Source organism: Piliocolobus tephrosceles, chromosome 4 (assembly GCF_002776525.5).
Source record: "Piliocolobus tephrosceles isolate RC106 chromosome 4, ASM277652v3, whole genome shotgun sequence".
In the NCBI taxonomy this organism is placed as follows: domain Eukaryota; kingdom Metazoa; phylum Chordata; class Mammalia; order Primates; family Cercopithecidae; genus Piliocolobus; species Piliocolobus tephrosceles.
The window spans coordinates 93,640,128-93,666,244 of record NC_045437.1 but is presented as its reverse complement, the minus strand read 5'-3'; the positions used below and the strand labels follow the sequence as shown (position 1 = coordinate 93,666,244).

General features: G+C 38.4%; 1 protein-coding gene across 7 annotated transcripts in view; it reads right to left on the bottom strand.

Moving 5' to 3' along the window:
* CAST (calpastatin) overlaps positions 1–26,117 on the bottom strand; it is a 111,758-nt gene that overhangs the window by 13,101 nt on the left and 72,540 nt on the right. For all 7 annotated transcript variants that reach the window (XM_023212203.3, XM_023212197.2, XM_023212198.3 and 4 more), the window contains 15 exons: positions 25,441–25,509; positions 23,748–23,846; positions 21,574–21,654; positions 20,905–20,943; positions 20,300–20,392; positions 20,079–20,165; positions 18,909–19,010; positions 15,355–15,438; positions 14,381–14,428; positions 13,000–13,095; positions 10,931–11,026; positions 7,433–7,534; positions 6,855–6,938; positions 4,138–4,188; positions 3,978–4,049 (listed from right to left, as the gene is read on the bottom strand). In XM_023212203.3, the coding sequence (XP_023067971.2) occupies positions 3,978–4,049; positions 4,138–4,188; positions 6,855–6,938; positions 7,433–7,534; positions 10,931–11,026; positions 13,000–13,095; positions 14,381–14,428; positions 15,355–15,438; positions 18,909–19,010; positions 20,079–20,165; positions 20,300–20,392; positions 20,905–20,943; positions 21,574–21,654; positions 23,748–23,846; positions 25,441–25,509 (1,203 nt within the window). The remainder of the gene's footprint in view (positions 1–3,977; positions 4,050–4,137; positions 4,189–6,854; positions 6,939–7,432; positions 7,535–10,930; positions 11,027–12,999; positions 13,096–14,380; positions 14,429–15,354; positions 15,439–18,908; positions 19,011–20,078; positions 20,166–20,299; positions 20,393–20,904; positions 20,944–21,573; positions 21,655–23,747; positions 23,847–25,440; positions 25,510–26,117) is intronic.

Here is a 26,117-nt window from a genome sequence, read left to right as displayed (position 1 = left end):
AAACCAGAAAAAAGTCCAGAACTCTTTGGTGACTCCAACTATGGATAGCTTATTTTGAAAAAAGAGAATTGCAAATTTTACCAAAAGATGGAGAAAAGCACATTACAAAGATACCAACATTCAGAAATTTATTGCAGCATGTTATTATTGGAGATTATTTAAACTAATTTAGATAACTATAAGATACTTATTGTCTATTTATACCCTGTAAAGCAGTTTTAGAATGTAATATTTTAGGTAATCTAAAATGTACTAAATTCATTTTCAGTTATGAGAAATCTTTGCTTATATGACAAACGAAAAGAATAACAAGTTGTCAAATGAAAAGAATGACATATTGAAACATTTGTATTGTCTCTTCTTAATCTATCTGATTGACTTATTATTTAAGCCTTTTAATACTAAGTATGAAACAGTCTATGGTCCGGAAATTTGTTTTGCAAAGCTATATGTACATGTTATTTAATTCACCTAACACTACACAAAAGCATAAAATGATTTTTCACTCTTTTTAAAAATACTAAATCATTTATGTCCATTTCTTAATTTTTCCATTGATCTATGCTTTGAGTTTGCCTTCTCAACATTATTGTATTTTCTATTTATTATTACTGTATAACATATGCTAGTGTTTAGTTGGACTAATCTTACCTAAAAGTACTGAAAAACGCTTTTCAGTATTTTTTCGTATTTTATACATTTATTTTTCAAACATATCATTGAATAATTTTATTGAGTTATAAAAAGTATCTGATTGCTATTTAACAAAAAATTAACATAAAAATGACTTGAATTGTCATCATTCTTTTTAAGATATTTAGTTAAACTGACTTAATGCATGGCCTTCAATTTTTTTGTGTCCTTATTTTTCTGATCATTTCTCCTTTTGTAGTTTACATAAGTCTGATCTCATATTAATTACATTTTCTCATCTGTTGTTACTAATAAGCATGGCATAATGTTACTTACAAATGTATTATCTACAAGTAGTGCTATCCACAAATATATTCAAATGTTCCCTTTTAAAGTTTGTCATTTCTTTTTCATGTGTTGTTAATGATTCCTCCATATGATAATAAGCAGAAACGACAATAAACTTTTCATAGTTTCTGCTTTTAAGGAAAATGCCTCCAGCATGATATTGAATATTTGATTCTGAAAACTAAAGACTCTTTAACACATTAGGGGATTGCCTACTTTTTAAAACGTTTTTATTTATAATATGAGTATATGTAAAATTTTAAATAGATCTTTTACATGGACATAAATAATTGTTTCTATTTGATATACCACTACAATATATTGACAATTTTCCCAATAATCAATCAATACTTATAATGGCAAATAATTTCTTAACTGTTTGTTATATTCTATGTATGTTGTATATAATTTTTACATCTACATGTTTAAGTAACTTTAGCTGATACAGTTATATTCGTCACATTTTAAGATTAGCATAATTACTCATAGAAGCAACTATGTGACCCCATCTTTTTCATGACATATTTATCCACATAAGAACTGAGTGTTCAACAGCTGTAGGAGTCATCTTTAAACCTTCAGTAGAAGGAGAGTTTGAAAACCAATGCAGTATTTTCTTCAGTCTTTTTTTTTTTTAGGTTTTGTGAATTATGCAGTTTTATACTTTTGTTTAATCTTAGAAAACTGTTGTACATAGTGTTTCCTAATAATTTAGTTGTACTCTGGTACTGATTATTGTATTTTCTCTGATTATTGTATTTATGTTACATTTTATTAGTAAGATTATTTTCTCTATTATATTTACCAGTGTTTCGTAAAATGTTAAAAATTCATAAAAACCAACTGACTATTGGCATTAAACTAGCAATAATTTAGTTGATCTCATACATTATTGTATTACTCTGTTAAAATTTAATTGTATTTTTTGTAAGTTTTTTTCCTCTTTTGCATTTGCTAGTATTTTATAAAGTATTTGTTATTTCAAAAGAAACAACTATTGGCCAGTTAACTTTCATGCTGCTAGTTTCATTTCCTGGTATGCTTATTGCTACTTTGTTTTGGGTGGTTACCTTATTAAAACTTTTAGAAATTTCAGTTGAAAATTCAATAGCATTTGGTTTATCAGGTTTCTCTTTTTCTCTATCTCTATTATTGATGAAGGCATTTATGACAACGTGTCACAGGAATACTGCTTTGACTGCTTCTCAAAGATTTTTACTTGTAATATCTTTGATGTTTTAAAATAGTCTATTATCAATGTGATCTCAGTATTATTAGGGGAATAGTTTTAAGTGTTTCTTTTTGTATAGCATTTCTGTTCTATTTTATTATCAAAGAGCATGGAGCTACTTTTTTATAGATGAACATTAATTATGAGCCATATGTGATACTTTTCCCCCAAAGTTCTTGAAACTTTCCCTTAAATAACTTCCTATTTTGATTATTTGGTTCTCATGATGATTAGTTATTTCTACTTTATTAACTATATTGTTGACACTAATGTTTCCTTTGCTAATTTTCTAAGATTTTTTTTTTTTTAATGGTTGTTTCATCTCACCATTTCACTGCCATATATCTTTGAGGGGGGCATATAAATTCATTGTTACTTTTTCCAAACCTTTGAATTTCTAAAAGAAAAAACACCCCTAACTATTGTAATAATAATAATGATAGGAGGAGGAAGGGAATTGAGATCTTGCTCCCCACTGCTTGTTCATCTGTTCTGCATCAGTGTAATGCTATGACTCCACATTCCCGGGGTCCTCCTCACAGTGTATTCTTCACCATGTCTTACAGTTTCTAAATCAAGGCTGGAGTGCTTTGCTGTGATGCGGTCTGTATGGAAGAGGATGAGAGGAAGGTCACGGGATGAGGTGACTGAGCAGCATGATGCTTTTACAGGGGTACAGAGAAGAACACGCTCTGGTTAGCAAGCTCTTCTTTGAGGGGCTTTATTGCTTCTTTCAGCAAAAGCAACAACTTCAGGCAATTCCAAAGAATCATTATTTCTTCTAGTTGTCATTCTGTCTATTCTCCAACTGATATAAATATATTTTCCATGCCACTGTCATAGAAACTGTTATAATCCCTTTTCTAACTGACTGCTAATAATACATTCAGTGGTTTAAAAACTGAGTTCCCAATAAATAGGTAAACCAGACTCCACAAGAAAAGGTTCTGCAGTTATTAAGTTCGGGAACTCTAACAGACTCACTATATATTTGCATATAAAAAGCCATGAAAATCCTACAGTAGAGAAACCTGCTTGACATTACCCAATATTGTCCAAACTTTTCGAGTAACAGAGTTCCCTTTAAGGGACTCTATATTCCATACGGAGCTAAGTTCCCTTAGGAGGCAATTTGGGAAATGATAAATTGTAGAAATATCAATCGGTAAAGTTGTCTGAGGAGTAATTTTGGATAAACTTACATTTAAATTCTCTTTTCATAGGGGTACTGGTACTTGATATTAGTTACACTACTAAAAGCATCCACTGTGTTGGGACAATATTTCATGGTGCAACACATTTGTAATGGCTACAGTGGGTTGAGGGCCACTAATTTTATGATTGTTCCTGAGTCCCCAGTCAGATTCTAAGTCACCAGTTTCCATTTATTTCTGCCACTCTAAAACTACAGAAATAGACCAGGTACAGTGGCTCACGCCTATAATCCAAGCACTTTGGGGGGCCGAGGTGGGTGGATCATGAGGTTAGGAGATCGAGACCAGCCTGGCCAACATGGTGAAACTCCATCTCTACTAAAAACAGAAAAATTAGCTGGGCATGGTGGCGCACGCCTGTAGTCCTAGCTACTCAGGAGGCTGAGGCAGGACAATCGCTTGAACCTGGGAGGTGGAGGTTGTGGTGACCCGAGATTGCGCCACTGCACACTCCACCTCCAGCCTGGATGACAGAGCAAGACTCTCTCTCAAAGGAAAAAAAAAAAAAAAAAAAAAAACTAAAGAAATAAAACCAAGACTTTTGGACTTACAAGAGATGAAGCATTTTGTGGACCAGAGAAGTCCTCAGACAAAGCATCCAGAAGGAAGTCTTCACTCATGGGCTGCAAGAACCAGGAAATGTATCAACAAACACCATTGCAATCAGGGCCAAAAGGAAAAGATATCCTTAGAGAAAACTGGTTTGCTTACTGGAAGCTGTTCCTTAGATTCTTTTGGCAGGAGTGGCTTTCCATCTTTATCCTATCCAGGGGGAAAAAACATGGCATGAAATCATTTTACATTTTATCCAAGGTATGAAACCTTGCAAACATTACAAAGGGCCTACAGGCTATACTTGCTGTCGTACATTTTAAATTAGATCCATCATGTCAGGAAATAGATTCTCTCACCAGAGAATAAGCTCTAATTAGTTCATGTCAACAAACAGCTCACAAGCACCAGGCATTCCCGAGTCACGGGGGCTGCACGGTGGATGGGGTATGGCTTGTGACCTCAGAAGCCCAGAGACTATCACAGGAGGAAAACGTGCAAGTCAGCATAGTGTGGTATATGGTGCTGTGATTGGAGTTTGCAGGACAGTGTGGGACAAGTCCTTTACCTACATGGGGGTGGGCTGGTTAACCTTGTAAGCCACACATCTAACTCATAGGCAAGGACTACATGCCAAACCCTGACCTAAGCATTGGCAATACAACAGAAAATCGCAAAGCCAAAGGTCTTGCCCTCAGGGAGTTTAAGCTGTCGGTGAAACGCTCTGCAACTTATGGTTCAGATTATGTCAAACTATAAACGACTCCAGGTGCCACATTTGAGTAATAGGACAAAATGAAGAAGGCATGTGAGCTCTTTAGTAAAAGAAGATCTATATACTAATAGTAAATTCCATTTATCCACCTACACAAAAATAAGTAAATACAAAGATATACATATATATTTCACCTGAGAAACGGGTTAAGGTTGGTATTTGTTTCATTGAAAATGTGAAGTGCAATGGTTTAGAGGTACAACCTGAGTATCCCTAATCTGAAAATCTGAAAACAATTTAAATGCTCCAAAATTTGAAACTTTTGGAGTGCTGACCTGACAACTCAAAGGAAATGCTCACGGGGGCATTTTGGATTTTCAGATTAGGGCTCCTCAACAGATATAAGGCAAATATTCAAAAATCCAGAAAAGTCTGAAATCTGAAACAGTTCTGGTCCCCAGGCATGTCGGATGAGGGATATTCAACTTGTATCACCTGCTTCCCTCATGACTGACTTGTGCCTTCTGACCATTCTTCAGGTACAGGGGAAAGCTGAACCTGTGCTTGTTCTCTACCATCTCTTAGCTGTAAAGGCAGAAAATTTCCTAAGTGATGCCTGGGACTCTGGGGGCACGTTTGCTCCCTACTCAAACTGAAATCGATTTTCCATCACTGCGTCATTCTGTATCTGGAAGGGGAGGTTGTGTCCTGCCCTTGGGGAGCCGAATCTCACTGAAGAGACCTGATGGGAGCATAGCTGGTGAATACCAACATAGGATTTAAATGAGATGAAGCTATTGCCTGAAAATATTAATAGGTAATTACTACTGTGTGAGGTAAGTCAGAGGAGGATGAAATGACTACAGAATAAAGTGATCAGGGACAGTGAATCAACTGCTTCCTTAAACACTGCTACTAAATTCAGTAAAGGGAGACAGCAAATCACCAACCAATCACCTATCATGAAGAGAGTTTACCTGCACTTGACCAGCCGCTAGTGAATGGGCACTCAGTGGAGACAGAACGTGTGGCTCTTAGCATGCTCTCTAGGAACTTTGCAAAGCAATGTACAAATGAGCCCAAATTAATAGAAAAACTGTGGCTGCAACTGAATTGTAAAACACAGGAAGCAAATATAAAGGTATCCACAATAATAAACTTTCAATCATGGAGAGCTCAGTCTAGTTTCTGTGTCTGCTAAATAAATGGGCTAGTGCACATGGATGAGTGAGAAGCAAGAATCTGATTTTCTAGAATTGTTAATGAAGTTTCGTTGAATACTCTTTTAAATCTTGGCCTGCTACAAAGATGACTGACATTTCTTTAATTGTCCATGAATCTGCCTCATTTAAGTGACTGCACTTAAACCACAAGACTCATACTGGGGTCTTCCCCTTTGTTCTCTATAATTTGTACTTTCAAAATAGAGGAAATGGGGCAACGTAACACTATACTCAATGTTAGATAGGTTCTCTTATTTTTCCAACTTACAGCTGAAAGTTGCTAATTTTTCTTATATAAAATAATAGTTCCTTATTTTCGTTTTTTTCATTTCTTCTTTTGAGTCAGGGTCTCGCCCTGTCACCTGGCTGGAGTGCAATGGTATGATCATGGCTCACTGCAGCCTCTACCTCCTGGGCTCAAGTGATCCTCCCACTTCAGCCTCCCAAGTACCTGGGACTACAGGCACTTGCCACCATGTCTGACTGATTTTTTTGATTTTTTATACAGACTGGGTCTCATTATGTTGCCTAGGCTAGTCCTGAACTCCCGGGCTCAAGAGATGCTCCTGCCTTGGCCTCCCAAAGTGCTGGGATTATAGGCATGAGCCACCATGCCCGGCCTATTCCTCATTTTAGTTCTCCTATCTACATAAGGTTTTTTAATATTTCTGGTATTGTAACAAGCTGTGGGTTAGAAAGGAAAACATTAGGCAACCTAGACATTAGATTTCTTTCACTTGAGGATCAAGTCTAATTAGGAATATGTTAGCTTTGTATCTGGTGTTCTAACACTATTAGGAGTAGACTAATACTATTTGGTGTTTGAAATACAAAGAAACAACATCTTTGTATTCCAGGTCTGTTCCCAAGTCTCTGTGTTCTGTGTATGAATTCAGTATGAATTAAAATAAAATAGAAAAAGACTCTAGCCTGTTTACCTTGACTTCTTCTAATCTATAGTCAGGGGGAATTGTTTCTTCTTTTTCACCAAGTTTTTCACGGTCTTCTTCTTTGGCCTTCTCCTGAATAAAAATTATACCATTTTCATTGTTAGCATGTTTTTTCTCCCCATAAAATTAATGCCTGAGTGACTAGATTTGAGGTAAACAAATTTGTCATTAGGTTAGGAAGTACATATGGCCATATGCTTAGTGTTCCTACAGCAACTTAATCTGGCGGGTTCAGGCACCAGCAGAAAGCCTGCTGGGCTGCAAGGCAGCTGTGAGGAGCAGCAGGTATCTGCTACTTCCTTCCCAAGTCCCAGCAATATCAATGCAGGTGGGCAAAGATGAGACTCAGGCCTCTGGTCTGTGCATGTCGTCCATCCATGGTGGGGGTTCAACAATGCGGCTTATTCAGGTTTAGCTTATTAAACAGGATGTGTGCAATAATAGAAAAAGCCAGCTGGCCATGTTTTACGGGAAATATAAAAAACAAAACAAATGACTAACTTATTTGCAGGGGGAGGAGGTGATCAATGATAGTTATTTTCCAGAAGCATCTCAGTTGCCATTACCTTGACTTTATCCATCACAGGTTTTCCATCTTCTGGATCTGCTTCCTTTTTCCCCAGGCTATCAGCCAAGGCTTCTACAGCATCGTCTGGCACCGTGCGCTTCTGAAAGTGCATTAGTGGATATATTAAGTAGGTGGTTAATCACTCCCTTTAAAACATATGCTAGCAAACAATTCAGAAAGGCGTATCATTATTTCAGACAAAAGGCACATGTTAATAACTTATCAACTGAATTAGAATCTATGTTTAAAAAACAAAATGTTTAGCATTTGAGCAAATTTCTTATATTAAACAAATTATATGTTGATACTGTGAAACTTACAAGACTTGACCCACACACAGTTGGTTTAGAAATAAGAAAGACAATGGATTGAGGTGTACCACAGAGAAGCTGAATACCAGGAAAGAAGAAAGACGTGGTCTTTATGGAGATCATTCCACAGATGGTACAGGAAAGACTTTCAGAGCCCAGAAGAGGCCATTCCTCTCTATTTCCTGTGGGACAGCCTGGCTCGTCTCAGAAGAGGAGGCTCGGATGCCTGTTTTCTCCACGGGGCTTCTACTGACCAAAGGGGATTCAGGGCTGGTTCTGGAGACTCTGCCTGTGACCAACTAACCTGAATGGCACAGTGAGAACTGTCTACTTGTGGTCTGATTGTTCAAAATGAAATGTGCTCCCTCAAAATGCAATGAACTCTGGCCATGCTGGTATTTAAAATGACATTGGATGAACACAGAGGATAAATAGTGTAAAGGGAAAATAAAGCGAATGATCTGTACATTAGTGGCTCATAAAAATCAACTTAATGATTCATGACCAGGACTTTTCTTTTTCAATGAAGAGAACAGGACCAGGCACAGTGGCTCACACTTGTAATCAATCACAGCATTTTGGGAGGCCAAGGCGGGAAGATTGCTTGAGCCCAGGAGTTTGAGACCAGTCAGGGCAACACAGTGAGATCCCACCTCTACAAAAAGTTTTTAAAAATTAGCCAGGCATGATGGTGCATGTCTGTCATCTCATCTCCTCAAGAGGCTGAGGTGGGAGGATAGATTTGACCCCAGGAGGCTGAGGCTGCAGTGAGCCGAGATTATGCCATTGCAGTCCAACCTGGATGACAGAATGAGACTCTGCCTCAAAAAAAAAAAAAAAAAGAAAAAGAAAAAAGTGTAAAAGAGTGTGTGTATATGTGTGTGTGTGTGTGTGTGTGTGTGTGTGTGTATTTATAGTGCATCATGCACAGAAGGGATAAATACTATTCTTTAAACTGTTGCTTCCAGTGTATGGGGATGGGATTGCAATATCAATGAATTTCCCACTGTTTTCTTGGTCAAACAAAAGTGTAAAAGTCCTTGGGTTAAACAATCTCAGAGTTTAATCTTATTATTAAAATCTCTGACCTCACAATGAGCACCTATTAAAATTTTAGGGTAAAAGTATGTTTCTGTTTTATATTTTAGCCATCATTTCAAGCAAGAAAAGCTTTTTTTCTGATAAACTGCGCTGCAAAAGGAAAGATCGCCAAGGAGAGGGAGCCTAGGAAAGTGATTTAGCACCACCTAGTGGCTGAACACTGTATGCGTTTTATTCCCAAGAGCTACAAAAAAAAAAAAAAAAAAAAAAAAAAAAAAAAAAAAAATCCCTGAGGTTTCTAACCTGTTTGGGATTATACCTAAATTAAGCATTAAGTAGTAACAGCTGCAATAATCTAATCAAGGACGTCAAGAGTTGCACTGGTACCCAAGTCTTATCCAAGCAATGTGAGTTGCTACATGATTTAAGACACCTGCTCACACTACAATTCTGTTTTCTCATACTCTATGCTACAAAATCCTTGGAAACTACTGCTTCCCCAGACCTGTGCCCTTTGCCAACCTCTTGCTTGCTTAAGAAATTACTGAAACAGTTAAAGAAAACCTAGGAGAAGAAGAAGACTTAAGAATGAAGGAATCTGGAAACAGGAGTAAGGACTAAAATTTCTATTTCTATAATATTTGATATTATCAAATTCAACAACTACAACTCAGGTCTCTGGGTTTCCTTAACAAATTTTCTTTTTATACACACAAGAACCACCCAGGGAACGCATTCATCTCCTTCCTCTGGTCTGTCTTCCTTCAGCTCTCTAATCTGCATGCCTTTCTTGAGTCCTCTGACCTTTATTACACCCTACAGCTATTCTTTCTGGCTTTCGAGGGTGTCACAATCCCAGAAATGCCAACTGCCTCAGTGACAGTAACCTTGGCAACCATGGCCAGAGTTGGTGGAGTTGAGGCCCTGGAAAGGAGGACGAGGAAGGGGAAAACAAGAGCCTTTTTTGTTTTGTTTTGTTTGCTATCTAACAATCCAATGCTCAGCTCTAAAGTCAGGGTAAAGTTGAGAAGGAATTGAGCCCTCTAAGGCCCTGGCGGTCACACTTGGCAGATGAGGTAGGTGGTGCAGGTGCAGGTTTTGGTTACAAGAGTTCTGCTGGGGAATGCTGGCTATTGTTGTTTTGACTCCAATCACGGCCTCTGTGCCTGCTTTCTTCACCAGAGTCCTTCTAGAGTCTCCCCTCCTCTCCTGTTCTTTACCACTGTGGCCTGGCACCCATGTTGTAAAAAGTATCCGAAGAGTACCCTGAAACCCCCCAAAATTGGGGAGGTCTCATATCCACACTAGGCTTGAAGACAGCTGAGAGGAGGGGCCATATCTTTCATCTCAGCTGAGGCTCTGAAACATCAAGTGGATCAAGGTCAACTCAGAGCCTCATTTCTCTCATCTATTATAGGAGGATGATCAGGACAGACTTCATCGTGTCCTTGTGAAAATTCAATGGGAAGACACTGCAGAGCATTTAGAACAATGGCACAGTAGATGATGAAAGTTAGGTGTTCAGAGGGAAGAGGTACTAATTCTGCAGTAATGAAACATAATTCCCTCAGATGTTATTCCCTGAGTCAAATTCTATCATTAACTAACGGGGGGGGGGGGGGGAACCTCTAAAATCAAAAGAAAACAAAGATTCAGCTTGTTAAATATTATACTTCATATGAAAATTAGAAAGTGAGAGAGACGCACGAAAGAAGAAGGAAAGAGAAAGAAATTGAGTCAGTCTCACCTCCTGTAGTGGGGAGAGTGGGGAGGAATCATAATGATTTTAGTGCATGCTATTCTACCAGGAAAGTCAGTAAAAAGTAACTTTGGGCTTTCGGTGGAAATCCAAATAGGCTTAAAAGATGCAGAGAAGTGAAAAAGCAGGATTATCCACAACAGCTGAGGAACTAGAATTTCAGAAGAGTAGAGAAAAATACAGTTGGGAGTAATTTAATTAAAAATTTAAATCTTAGTCTGAATTTCTACAACACCCGTGAAGCCCAAAGAAACAACAGATACTATAATTATATCAGATTTTATTTTTAATTTGTCAGAATAAGATAAAATGATGGTAGAGAGTGACGGGACCGAGGAAGAACACTTTCTCAAGCCACTGCTCAAATGCCCAGGGAGTCACTCACCAAGGTAGGCGGCTCGGGTGGTGCTGACTGTATACTACACATGGAGGTCCGAGACACAGCCTCTGCCACGGGAGCTGGAGCAGCGGCCTTAAATTCCTGAGGAGAGACGCAAGTACTCTCAACAACTTCAGAAACATTTGGTTAATAAGCCTGAACAATGGTAGACCAACAAGACACTCTGCTACATTATATGGTGTGAACATGATTCCCTTGAATACCTAAGGATTGCTGACTTGTTTGCTGAATAGTAAATAAGTCAAAGTATGCTAAAACTCTTCAGCTGCCATTTTTTCCAACTTGGCTTTACTTCTCACCTTAGGCAGGTTACTGAAACTCGCGAAACTGAGTTTCCACATATGTAAAATGAGAACAATGATAGTATCCACAGCTGAAGGCTTGGTAAGGGGCCTGTATGAGACAATGCAGGCAAAGTGCTATGCATAGTACCTGGGAATACAGTAAGCTCAATACATTTGAGCAATTATTGCTATTATTTCTATTATTTAGTTGCCATTATGTATAACAAACATGCCTATTATGTAACATAGGATTATGTAAAATACTGTATTTATATAAATCTAAGAGCACTTTATATACCACTATGTAGGAATGGAAGTAGTAATAATAAACCATAAGTTCTCGAAGTGTAATCCCTGAACAGCCTCAGCACCATAAGAGAACCTAGAAATGTGGATTCTTAGACCCCCACCCCATGTACTAAGTCAGAAACTTTGGGGGTAGAGTCTAGCAGTCTGTGCTTAAAAAAACTCTCCAGATGATCCTGATGCATGCTAAGGTTTGAGAACCACTGTCCCATCTTATTTTATCACAAGAATAAAGTTTCAAGGCTGGGTGCGGTGGCTCATGCCTGTAATGCCTGTAATCCTCCCTTTGGGAGGCCGAGGAGGGTGGATCACTTGAGTCCAGGAGTTTGAATCAGCCTGGGCAACATGGCCAAACCCCAGCTGTGCAGAAAATACAAAAATTAGCCAGGCATGGTGACATGCACCTGTAGTCTCAGCTACTCAGGAAACTGAGGTTGGAGAATTGCTTGGGCCTGGAGATTGAGGCTGGAGTGAGCCAAGACTGTGCCACTACACACCCAGCTGGGAGACAGAGTGAGACCCTGTCTCAAGAAAAAAAAAACAAAACAAAACAAACAAAAAACAGAAGCAAACCCTTAACCAAATTTTTTAAAATCTAGACATTTATGGAAGCCTATCCTATATGCAAGGTGCTCAGCAGATGGTCATCAATAGGATATGATCTCTTTGTTCAAGGAGCTTACTACCCATTTAAACTTGGCATAAATGTTAGCGTTAAAGAGGGACTAAAACAGCTAAACTCTTCTTTGTAACAAAGGCTTTAATAGTGATATATAAAAAAAGAACTACAGATCCTCTGCCATGTTGTGTTCTGCTTAATAAAGGTTGGATGGATACAGTTTAGGGAGGGAAAAGCAGGAGATAAAGAAAGCCGTATCTTAGCAGAGACTTGAAAGGATGAGTAAGACTTTAGTTGATCTAGAATTAGAAAGAAAGGTCAATCAAGACAGAGGAATCAAGTGAGAAAAGCCAGGGATGCACACATACTTATTGTTCAGTTTACTGACACAGGGACACAGTTTGGTAGGAAAGAAAACTGGGTCAAGAATATGGCAATAGGAACTTTTTTTTTGTAGGGATGGGAAAGACATGACTACAGACATGCTTGAGAAAGAATGAGTCCGATGGACATGAAGGACACTGCAGAAAGGCCACTTGCAACCCAGAGGGGAGGGGTGATGACAGCCCAACCAGGTCAGTTACAGAAGCTGGGACAAGCAGGAAGCCATGGCTTCCAGAGCTTTCCTGAAGGAGTCATTGCAGGACTTCAGTTGCAAGAATATCAGGGTTAGGTTGGGGCAGAAAGCACATCCAAAAAGGAAGACAAAAATGACATGGAAAAAAACGATGGCATATTAGGCTTTCTAATAGACTGCTTCATGCTAAAACAGTTTGTCTCACTTTTTTTTTTTTTTTTAAGATCACAAACCTCAAAACTAGAGATTTATATGTTTAGAAACGTACTTCTGTCTTTTCAGTTGGCTTAGATGGTTTTTCTTTACATTTAGACAGGTCAAAATCTTCTGAAAGTTCATCAATGAGCTCTGATTCACTCCGAGCCTGTAATATAAGAAGTTCTGTATATTACAAGGGGACTCTTTTTTATTTTGTAAAAAAAAGTTTTCATGGAGCAATTTTTTCCCCTGATTAACACAATGAGGCCATACTTAACACCCAAAGCTAATTTATAAAGGGCGTATTTTTTCATTTATCAACGTTAAGATAAAATTTTTATGAAACAAATAAGAAATACTTACACAACACCTCAGTACCGCAAAAGTATTAATGGTTTATTTGGTCAAACGTTTCCTTGATATTTTAGTTTCAGAAGAATTTTGTTCGAATAAAATTGCCTGTTCTCTACAATGAAGATCTGTATAATTTTTAAAAATGGATTATTTTCCTATTTCCTCATGACTTCTCTTCTGAATAAGTGAAAACATGGATCATATACTCTGTTCATATGATTACGTGGGATTTTGGCAGGAAAGTTCTGCTACCCCTTGTTCTTTCAGGAGAGTGGTATTAGTTTAGGGCATGTGGAGACTGTCACTAACAACAGTAACATGATAGAAGGGCATGTGATTCAGACACTGGGACTCAGACTGGACAGCCTGAGTTCTGAGTCCTGGGCTTGCCTTGCTATTTTCTAGCACCTTGACCTTGGGCTATTTACATAGGCCCTCTGTGTCTCAATTTCCTCACTGTAAAATGGGAATAATAACAGTACCGTCCTTGTTCACTGAGGACTCACAAAGATAATATCCAAAAAGCATTTGGTGCAGTGCCAGGTACATAGCAAGTGATTAATAAATGTTGCTGATTATATGTGACAGGTTACTACCAACTTAAGGCAAAACAGAATCATCAGAGAATTTGATCAGGATGGACAGCGAGAGTTACACACACAGCCAGAGCTTTTCTTTTCCTCTTTGATCTTTATATTCTTGAAATGCCTGCACTGTGGTTTGTATAGAGTAGGCATCAAAACAAAAGTGCTAGCTTAATCTGACTTAAGGGCCCTCTTGACATCAGTTTCTAGTGTGTAATAAATTTTACTAGAAATTTATAGTCCAGTAATGATTTATGAGGAAGATCATCTTTTTTTAGCGAATTTATTTTATTTTATTAAAAAAAGAAAGTATATAATGAAAAAATAAAATAAAATAAGATCATCTTTAAAATATAAGGAAAGGAGCCACAGGTATCAGCCAAGTGTTACCATCTCCTCTGTACTAGGTGAGCATGCAAGTCTGCACAGTGAACTCGGGACTGTCAAAATTATCTTAATTCATACTTTACACATGTCTATTGTTAAGTATCAGAAAAAAATGTATTTCCTAACCTTGGGTTTTTCTTCAGGCTCTGGCAATAGTGGTTTTCCATCTTTATCCTGTAAATAAAATTAAAACTCATTGGAAATGAAATAGAAAAATTTGCTTTCATGTCCCATCAAGTTTGTTTCTGGGAATTCCAGGATATGAGATGTCAGCTAATTTTTTTTCTTAGAAGATTTACATGAGTTTGTGTTTCAAATTTACTTTTTACAAAGTATAAAAATAGCAGCTGAGCTATAAAAATCAAGATGTTACCAAATAGAATGCACATTTACTTTAAGTTATTAAAAAATGTTTTTCATCTGTTGGATAGAGTAATAGGAAAAAAAATTATTTGGCAATAAAGATGTAGCTATGTTTATGAAAGCTTTTAAAAAATCCCAGTTCTCCAAACTAGAGTGAAGAGGTGGATATCATTCCTATAACACTGTTTAGTTTTTTTGGATACGAGGTTTCATAATTTAGAATTGTAACCATTTTCCAACATGTGTTTATATGCATGATTTCAAAAGTAAATGACAAAAATGTAATGACAGGAGTTAGTCTACCATCCTCACCATACTCAAAAACAATAGCAACAAAACCACCTTAACTTAGCATACTGGTAAAGCCTTGTACATTCATATCTACCCCTCAGAAGACCTATGGTGCTTTTATCCATATAGCATTAAGAAAAAAAAATTATCCCCAAATTGTTCCTTCTGAGTTGAAGGATCTTTTGTAAGAATTGTTAATAAATAAAACATTTAAATTTGTGGGAATTTTAATGACCACATGGTCACTACTTAGGAAGCCAGGCAGGGACAAACCATCCCTCAAGGGGTCTAACTGTAGGGAGCAGAGAAAAAAAGGTTCAGGGTTTTCAGAGTTAATATCTGAATGGGGGACAGGTATGTCCTTTGACAGTGTCAAGGGTACAGATGCAATAAAACAAGATGCAAAGGCAAGATGCTGTTGTCATGCACTGTGGCTAAAAATTTACCGTGGCTGGTTTTAATCTGTACTCAGATGGGATTGTTTCATCATCCTCACCACACTTCTCTAGTTTTTCTTCTTTAGCTTTTGCCTGATGAAAATGGAGGGGAAAAAAAGTAGTTGGATAATGCACATAATGAGATGATATCACTTCCTCTGTGTACTTCCTGAGTGTTATAGAGAAGACCAAATCTGGTAAACGCATCTGGAAGAACTTTGTAAACTACAAAGCACAAGACCATGGTGGGCAGCTGTGAGAAAGGTAGCAGTGGGTGACTGAGCAAAAGCAGCCCAGCCAGGGATCCCGGGGAGCTACCCTGTTCTGCTTCCAGCTGCTGTGACCTTGAGAAGCCACTTAGCCTTTCTTTGGTCCAGTCTCTTCAGCTGTGAAATGTGGCTACTAATAACCCTTATCTAGCTCACTAACTTGTGAAGATCACCAGAGAAAAGCAAATAAAAAGATTCTTTGAAGACAGTAAGCACAGTGCAGCAGTTAGTTGCAATTATTTTAATGGCTTTCATCTGTCTTACTCAACGAGGCAGCTGTCTAAGGAAGGGAGAGGAAATATGACTAATTTTCACATTAAACCCAGTTCAGAAATGGTAGAAGCAGCCCATCACAAATCTTGGCTGATCCATGTATAACTTGTTTTACCTCTTTTAAAAGGGCTCCCTTCAATAATGCAAGGACTTCTCTAGCTTACTAAACCATGAACAACTAGCTGCATTACCAATAAAAGTGTAGTTCTATAGTAGATCACTGACTGCTACGACACAACACTTGAAATTTTACCTGCTGATGGGTAGTGTGAGTCCCATAATACGGAAGGCGTACCTATATCAAGGCATGGATTTAATTTACAAATCAAGGTAGGAGGTTCACTTGGCATATTCCAACCCAACCCACGGCCCCCATCTGCATCTTAGCCTAAGAGTGTGGTTCTTTACTAATTGGTTAGTTGATTAATTACTACTTATTGAGCACTTTTAATGGAACAGGCACTGTTCTATGCTTGCGTTTAGTTTTACTGTTTTAGAGAAACTCTCATTAAAGGATGAAGTCATGGTTTTCTTTTAAACATTTCCAGTCATGCTCTATTTGGGCATCTGGAGAAATCTTATCATGGAGCAGCACTCCCTAGGTCAGGGTACAGCAGACTTCAGGAACATCCAGGGTCACCTGTATTAAGACGGTCCTCTTAATAGTCTAATCTCAGGCTGTGGACAGTGAGAATGACACATGCAGCCAGAGCTTTTATGTTCCTCTTTGATCTTTATATTCTTGAAATGCCTGCTCTGTGGTTTGCATACAGTAGGCATCGAAAAAAAAGAGTCTACTGAATTGAAATGGCACTGGACTAGGCAGCCACACCTAAAAATGTGGGAGACTTATAATGGGGTATCATTATAGAATAAAAAACTTTTATGTTATGGTAGATGACAGGAATACTAAGTAGGCATGGGTTTCCTCTCTGGAGTATTACGTGGTTTTCCACAGACGGCTCTCTATTCTGGGGTGTGCTGGGGTGTGCTGGGGTGGCAATGGATACTCCTACAGGCTGATAGCGACGTTCCTGAGCCTTCTCATCACATCAGACTATCTAGGATGTAAAGGACCCACTAAGTCTGGTACTAAGAATTCAGGTTAAGAATCTGGAGGACTGACAGATCCTCTTTAGAAACATTTATACTTTGTATATGATTAAAAAGGAAAACTAGTGATATGGTTTGGCTGTGTCCCCACCCAAATCTCAAAATCTCTCATCTTGAATTGTAGCTCCCATAATTCCCACGTGTTGTAGGAGGGACCCGGTGGGAGGTAATTGAATCACGGGGGAAGAGCTCTCCTGTGCTGTTCTCATGATAGTGAATAATTCTCACTAGGTCCAACGGTTTTATAAAGGGGAATTCCCCTGCACATGCTCTTTTGCCTTCCACCATGTAAGACGTGACTTTGCTCCTCATTCACTTTCCACCATAATTATGACGACTCCCCAGCCATGTGGAACTGTGAGTCAATTAAACTTCTTTCCTTTATACATTACCCAGTCTCCGGTATGCCTTTATTAGCAGCATGATAACAGAATAATACAACTATTATGTCATAAGAATGGAAAGGAAGAGTCCTTTTTGCTGGAATATTAGTTTGCTGCTACTCTGCAGTTTTCTAGAGGAAACAATACATTCATATGCATTCCCAAACTAGTTACCCACATGCTTATTTTATGTCACTTTTTTTTTACATCTGCTTATCTGCTTTTAGTCACTCTTAAGACTCCTTTGATCCTGGGGTTTATAACATGTTTACACCCTCCCTTCCCACATTTATTATCTCTCCTTAAGGGTCTGCAAAAAGCCTGAGACAAAAGTGCAATACACTTGTGGCCCTGTCGCCCTCAGGTGGTAAAGCTACAACTCAGCTTGGCCTCCTGACTCCCCCCAGGGTTCTGCCAACACCACCCTGTCCTCAAGATGACACTGCTTCTATTGGCTACTCTAAGTAATGTATATCTCAGTAATTAAGTTTCCCTTCTTCCCAGTACATTACTTGGTCCTGGAAGATAGGAACTGCTTCTCTTGCTCCCCTGCGTTCACCATCACAAAGCTTATCATGCCACACTGTGGCCGGTGAGCCCTCCAAGAAAGTCGAAGATAGAAACTGGCCCATCTTAGGCCAGGGTAATCCTAGACTCAAGAACAGTTGCTGGAAGTCAGGGAGACTCCCCTTCCCTGATGACTCAGAACAGGAAGTGACAGCAGAGATGGGGCATTGTGACAGCAATGCCTACCAGCTCCCCCAGCCTGAGCTGATGGAGGCAGGGCGAGCTCCTCTGGATCCCAGGCTGCCTTTCCATCTCCCCACTACACTGCTTTCCATCTCCCCACAACACTGCCTTGTCAGGAATGGGCAGCTCTCTCTTTTCCTTCCTCTTTCCCCCAAAAGGACCAAGTTGAAAAATTCTACAAAAATTATAATTTAATATTAAAACTTTCCTACACCAGATATAAGCTTGTTTTGGTTCAGAGGCTTGTTAAGATCTTGGAGTGTGGTGGGATGAACACTTATTAGCATTATTCTCTAAATATGCAGGAGCTCTAGTTACAAAGTAATCGTTGCTTGATTTTAATTTGAGACAAAATTTTCAACATCTTTCCCCAGAGCGATAAATGAAGGATCTTCCCACTCCTTGTATAGACATCTCCCTCTCTTATAAAGAGAAGCACCCAGAACCCTTCTGAAAATACAAATTCCCAATTGCCTAACTTCACTATTTCCCGCCAGGCACTGCCTCCTTGTTATCTCGTTTAGTCAGGTGTCATTTAAACTCTAGCAAGGGAGATTCATGCTCATTTCAAATGTTAAAATTCTAGCTGTTTCACAAGCAATCACTTAACTATCCCTCTTAGTTGCTAACGACTCAGCAATAAATAAGGCACAATGAAGAATGTTCAGTTTTACTCTCCAGCAAAAGTTGTGCAAGAATTCTAAACATGCAGAATGTATTCAGTTTTGTAATGTGCAGACTAACACGCTTTGCAAATCAACTCTAAGGTCAGTACCTCATCGACTTCCTTAATGGAGCTGAGGTCGAGCTCAGGTTCTGCTTGCCGGGTGCCCAGTGAAGCCGACAGAGCCTCCAGTGCTTGATCGCTCATTGTATCCTGTTAAAAGTAAAAAATTCTGTGCATGAAAAAAGACATCTCTGGAGCCTGAACAATCCATTTACTTCTTTGTGAAATACATTTTAGATTATAAACTGAATGTGGATTGGGGAAGTGCTCTAGAAAGGCAAGTTTATTTGAAACCTTGCAAAAGAGAGAAAGGAAAAAGAACTTACCAATGAGTGGAAATTGGGGCTAAGACACGTTTCTATAGTAACAGCGTTCTCTGGGGCACACTTCACCCCTTATTTGGTAAGCTAGACATAAAGCTATAGTAATATTATTATAAAATACTCTTAACAACAACAAAAAAGAAGCAAGTAGTAAACTGTTACCACCCTGTTTTTCTTTTTCTAAAACTGTGTCTCTAAAAGGCTTCTGACAACCTTTAGCAAACCTGCTAAGCTGAAAGCAGGGAAGCTTGAAGTGGCCCCCGCTGCCTTCTTCTCTGAAGGCACAATGGCTGATCGTTATAGGAACTCCCACTCTCAGGGGTGTGGTGCTCACCACTGTTCCCCAGCCTGCCAGATAAAAATAAACTGTCCACTCCAGGAGGGGAGAGGCACAAGCAGCTCTGATAGAAACTGTTCCTGAGCATTATCTTGACTGTTTGCAGAGGAGAAATGTGTTCCCTGGCTCCAGCACAGAGCCGCAGGATTGCCTTTGCGATTTGTGAGAATTATGTCATAGTGAAATACAGCTGAGTGGTGGGCAGTACCAGCTAGTGATCCTCAGTGCTCAAAGTCCTTTAGAAAATCAAACTTGAAGGTTTTATGTTCCAAGAGTGCAATTTCTCTGGTTTCTGCCCTTCTGTGTATCATAATGGTGAGATGGTCTTAGGTGACAACCAAGACAACCATGCTAAAATCATTCCCAGGCAGTTACAGAAACACACAAGGCTTGCCTGGAGATGATTAATATAACCCTCATTGGCTTCCCTATTCCAGATAGACCTGACAGGGAAAAAATCATGGCTTCTCCTCATGGGTAATGCACTACTGGCAGCTTCCTGAATGAGCTAGATCAGGCTCTGGAAAGCAACTGCTGTCAGGTAGACTGTGATTATACCTTCTCCACCTTTCTTTTCTTCTCTTGGGGTGGAGCAGCACTTCTGACTGTCCCTGCTGACTGAGCTTTTAAAACTTCTGTAGATTCCTGAAAATAAAATACTAAAGATCAGATTTACAGATGAGGAAACTTTAACTGTAATAGCCTGAACTAAAAAGTTATTCTTTTAAAGTTCAAAATAGTTCCTAACAAGTTTCCCTTAACAACACTAAAAACAATACCTCTTTTTCAGTTTTCTTTCCGGCAGCTGTAGGTGACCCACAGGTGAAGTCAGATGACAAGGCATCTATAGCATCATCTGGCCCCATGGGTTTCTAAAGAAACAGGCACAATGATGGGTAACTTATGGGAACCGCTGAAGTGGAAGAATGGATCATAAACCTAGCAAATGAATAATGCATTTTTCTAATTTCTTTGCAACCAAATGAGATGTGTTAATAAAGCAACTTAGATCAAAGTGTATGTTTTGAAGCGAGCGGCTACTCACTAAGTTGGTTTAGTGAATACTCACTAAGTATTATTTTCCACTTCCCCCTTTCTAAAGGAGTTACATGTTAGAATATTCTCATTCTATTATTATGAACATGAATTCTATCCTAATACTTTCTTGCCTTCATTCTCCTTCCCCTCAAAAACCCTACTTATGGGACTCAGGAGCACTGAGACAACCCTCACATCAAGCCCTTTCTCTGAACACACAGAAACTCCATTTGATTTGGAGATGAGTTAAATCATAATCCTCAAATATAGAATTGATATCCCTGTTCCCCCAACCAAAAATATAAAACATATTAATTTAGATCAGAAGACATGTATGTAAACTCACCAAAGAGTCTGGAGGAGGCCCTGTGATCCCTTCCATTTTCTGAAACAAATATTAATTTGATGATGTTGAGAAGGTAGAATTAATCCTTAAGATGGGCAAAATGTATGGCCCATTGTGGGTTGAATTGTGCCTCCCACCCCAGATCTATATGTTGAAGTCTTAACCCCAGTACCTCAAAACGAGACCTGATTTTGAGATAGGTTCCTTATAGAAGTAATCAAGTAAAGGTGAGGTCATTAGGGTGGGCCCTACTCCAATTATGATGCGTGTCCTTACAAAACGGGGAAATTTGGACCCAGAGATAAGCATAGAAGCACAGAAGGAAGATGGTGTCAAGAGATGTGGGGAGAAGACGGCCATCTATAAGCCAAGAATAGGCTTCAAAGATACCTTTCCCTCACAGTCTCAGCAGGAACCAGCCCTGCTGACACCTTGACTCTAGACTTCCAGCCTCCAGAACTGTGAGACAATCAATCGCTTGTTTATGCCCCTGATCTGTGGTACTTTCTTACAGCAGCCCCATCCAACCAATGCAGTGAGCTTCAGAGTAATGACAATTTCACATGCACCATTATGTTTTCTAACTTTTAAACATTGTAAAAATAATGACATGAAATTATATTCTAAAGAGGAAACAGTGAAATAAAAGTAAATGATTATTTAACTTACAGCCAATAGTTCCCTATATTTTGGAGGAATTGTGACTTCTCTTTTACCCAATTCCTCTATGTAGGTGGAACTCATTGGATCCTGGAACAAAATCATACACATAGGGATATTATATAATTAATTAGCTGAGAACGCTATATGCATATTCTGAAACTAAAGCATGATTCCATTATTAATTTATGGAAGTACTGAGATGAATGATAAATCATTAAGAAGCCAACAATTTATACAACTACATTTCTAAGTTTACACAAATACCCATATTTAATTGGCTTAACTCATATGTAATGCTAGAAAATATTCAAAATACTAAAGTTGACTTCTAGATACATTTTGTTTTCAAATGTTTTTATTATCTAAGGTTTCTAACCAATATAAAAGAACAGTTAATAATACAATGAGTTTCTGTATAACCCAATACCCAACTCTATTAGCTTTGTCATTTCTAAGAAAACAAAATCATAGAGTGGATGTCTCCTGTTTAGCATTCTCAAACCGAATTCCCTTTCCCTGTTAATCAGAAACAGCCACCATTCCTAACTTTAGCATATCAATTTAAAGTTATTTTAGAACATTTTTTACATATGTAGGTATCCATAAACAATGTCCAGCATTACTTTGCTTATTTTCCAATGTTACATAAATGGTATCATATTCTACATATCATTCTGCATTTTTTATTCAAAATTATGTTTTTGTAATGTATCCATGCTGATACATGAATAATCCATTTTAACCACTATAAAGCACTGAATTTTATTATCCTGTCCTCTATTGAACAAAATTGTTTCCAAGCATTTCACCAGTCTTTATAACTCCTTGCACACATGGGCAAGGCTCCCTCCTGGGAATCTCTCTAGAGGTGGACTTCCTGGTTGAAGGGAATGTTCATCATGAACACCCACCAACTATAGGAAGACTATAGGAATTGTCAGACTTTCACGCTTTTGCTAATCAGATAAATGCAAAGCAGTGTTTCTTCTGTGTTTTAATATCATTCTCCTAACTACTCAGGAGAGTTTCATTTTACTTGATTATTGGTCAGTCAAGTTTTCTCTCAATTTTCCATTGGGTTGTCTTTTTCTGTTTTTTATTCTTTATAAATTCTAGAAACAAATCCTTTGTTATGTCTGTTACAAATATTTTTGTCTAGTCTATGGCTTTTTTTTTTTTTTTTTTGAGATGGAGTCTCCTTCTTGTTGCCTAGGCTGGAGTGCAATGGCACAATCCCAGCTCACTGCAATCCCCACCTCCCGGGTTCAAGCAGTTCTCCTGCCTCAGCCTCCTGAGTAGCTGGGATTACAGCCATGCAACAACATGCCTGGCTGATTTTTTTTGTATGTTTAGTAGAGACGGGGTTTCACCATGTTGGTCAGGCTGGTCTCGAACTCCTGACTTCAGGTGATCTGCCCGCCTTGGCCTCCCAAAGTGCTGGGATTACAGGTGTGAGCCACCATGCCTGGCCAGCATGTCTTTCTTATAATACCAAGGAAAATACAATTTTAGGAATTAGGAAAAGGGATAAACTGAGGGTGGAAAATATTGAGAAATCAAAACAAGTTCTAGTCCATTATACTTAAATCTTGAGGATGGAAAATAAGTGTGTGACCCAGTGGACCATGTCCCAGTGTCAATCTTAGCACAACAACAAATGTTTGCTAACTCAATGTTATAATGCAGCCGCTAAAAGACAAACCATTTCCATCCCCAACACTGATTTCTAGTTGCTGTCTTGATACTGACATCATCCTGTTTCTATGCAAATGACAGAACACTAGACATTCTTTTTTTTTTTTTTTTTTGAGATGGAGTCTCTCTCTGTCACCCAAACTGGAGTACAGTGGTGCGATTTCAGCTCGCTGCAAACTCTGCCTCCTGGGTTCAAGTGATTCTCCTGCCTCAGCTTCCCAAATAGCTGGGATTACAGGCGTGTACTACCATGCCCAGCTAATTTTTGTATTTTTAGTAGGGACAGGGTTTCACCATGCTGGCCAAGCTGGCCTTGAATGCCTGACCTCAAGTAATCTGCCTGTCTCAGTCTCCCAAAGTGCTGGGATTACAGGTGTGAGCCACCGCGCTGGCCTCACTAGGTATTCTTTTGTATTTCATGACCATGGCCTTCTTTGCTCTCCTCCTACTGAGTATGAATTTTTACAGATATCAAGATCACATACTGAAACTTCTGGTCCAGTATACGTTGTATTTTCTTCTTCAGTTTCTTCAGGTCCTCCTAAAGTATCTATTAAGTCATCCAAAGCAGCATCCATGCCTGACTGGAAAAGGAAGAACAGATATTTAAATGTTATTTGTTACACATATTTCACTTTTAGTTTAACTACGAAAAAGCCATTCTGTGTAGAAAAACCGCCAAACACCAAAAGTTCTTCAACTAGTTCCCCAAAATAGTTAAAATCTGGTCTCTAACAGATTTTACTATTTAAGTCTCAAAGTACAAATTCTGGGTGGGAAAGATAAAAAGCCACATTCAGGCAAGAAGCACAGTTTCAACAAGTCTACGTGCATTACATACATGAACAAATATATAAGTTCATTAAAGCTGCCAGTCCAATGCACTGACAGTTAAAAAAAGAAAAGTAAAACAAAACAAAACAAAACAAAACAAAATACAGGGAATTATAACCATGTTGCTCTAAGCGATAAGGGAAATGCTTGGTATTTATTGCTTATCAGTACTTTTCCAGAGTTTCAAAGAAAGAACCCCTAAAAATCTCTATATGGTACCTCTTCCAAATATAATCTATTTCATGAGTGAAATCACTCTGTATTATTTCATTCACATTTTTTTGTTGTTGTTGTTCACTTGCTTGCCTGAAGAGGTTTACAAAACAGAAATTACCTGAGACATTAAACTTACAAGAACTCACAAGTTTACTATGTCAATATGGGCTTAAATCAGTATAATTGATGTGGTTTGACTCGTGTCTCCACCCAAGTCTCATCTCGAATTGTAATCCCCATGTGTCGAGGGAGGAACCTATAATCTCCATGTGTCGAGGAAGGGAGGTGACTGGATCATGGGGTGATTTTCATGCTGTTCTGATGATAGTGAGTGAGTTCTGATGAGATCTGATGCTTTTGTGTTTGACAGTTCCTCCTTCACACGCTCTCTCTCCTGCTGCCTTGCGAAGAAGGTGCCTGCTTCCCCTTCCAGCATAACTGTAAGTTTCCTGAGACCTCTGCAGCCACACAGAACTATGAGTCAATGAAACCCCTTTTCTTTATAATTACCCAGTTCTTTATAATAGTGTCAAAATGGACTAATACAATAATAAATAAGAGTGCCTCTATTTTTTATGTTAAGGATGACTGTTATGAACGATAACCTGCATTGAAAGGAGAAAACAACAGTCTAGGAAAGGACTTTGTATTATTTGATTTAGATGAAAAATAATTATTTAAATTGTCTTTTTTATTTTATTTTTTTTGCAACTACCCTATTCCCCTGACAATTTTAGGACCCTCCTGATCATGGATATGTGGAATACAATTTGAAGGTTTAGACTGATTCTTTTAGGAATTTCAGAATAAAGAAGTGCCTGACTTCTTTAGTAATATCTCTGGTTAAATAAAGTGTATTTGCAGGAGAGAAACTGGAATGTAAACTGCATGGGATGAAACTGGAGTTTTTTGTTTTTTTTTTAAAGGATTATAATATCAAGTGTTACAAATATGAGTGTGAAAACCGTACTTCCAACCCACACTTTCAATATTAGCTTGAAACAATAATTCATTAAAACGGTCCTTTAAATTACCCCCTCATATTATTTGCCCACAAGAAATCATATTTGTTAAATAGAGAGCATATGAGTAACTATCTCACGTAGAAGGACACTGCTGTCTTCGTACCTTTCCCGATGGTTTATCCGGTTTAGATTCAACTGGCACAGCTGGGGTTAACGATTTCTTTTCTTTTTTCTGGTGAGAATTGAGAAATTAAAAACTCCTTCCTACATACCTTAATAAAACTCAATACTATTACAAATTTTAAAATAAATTCATTATATTAATAGCATTGATCATACACTGAACATCTGCTCTACAGCAGACACTGTGCTTGTATGTTTTATATCCTTTTTAAGAAGGGCTTCAATTTTATTAGTCTCATTTAGTGATGGGCAAAGCAAAGCTCAGATTAGGACACTTTCCTCAGGTTACACAGTAAGGGACAGAATGCAGATTTGAATCCAAGACTGTTTCTTTCTTTGCTGTTCTTCTCCAGGACCCACAGCCAGTCTTTGCAACATCCATGAATTCTTGCTGTAGGCTGCCACTTTTGGCTTTCCTCTCTGGGTCTTTGCCCCTACACATCAAGACCTCCATATTCCTCACTTTGGCATCTCATTACCTTCTCTTTCCTTAAAATGAGTTTATCGTTCATCGTTGCTTCCAATGCTCTATCAAATATTGCAAATAACTTTTCCATCTGCAGTTTCCATGCTTTTATCCAGATATAATCTCTGAAATGTGACCCTTGGAGCATCTCTCCCTCCCAGCTGCCACCTTTCAGCACCATTCTGATCCTA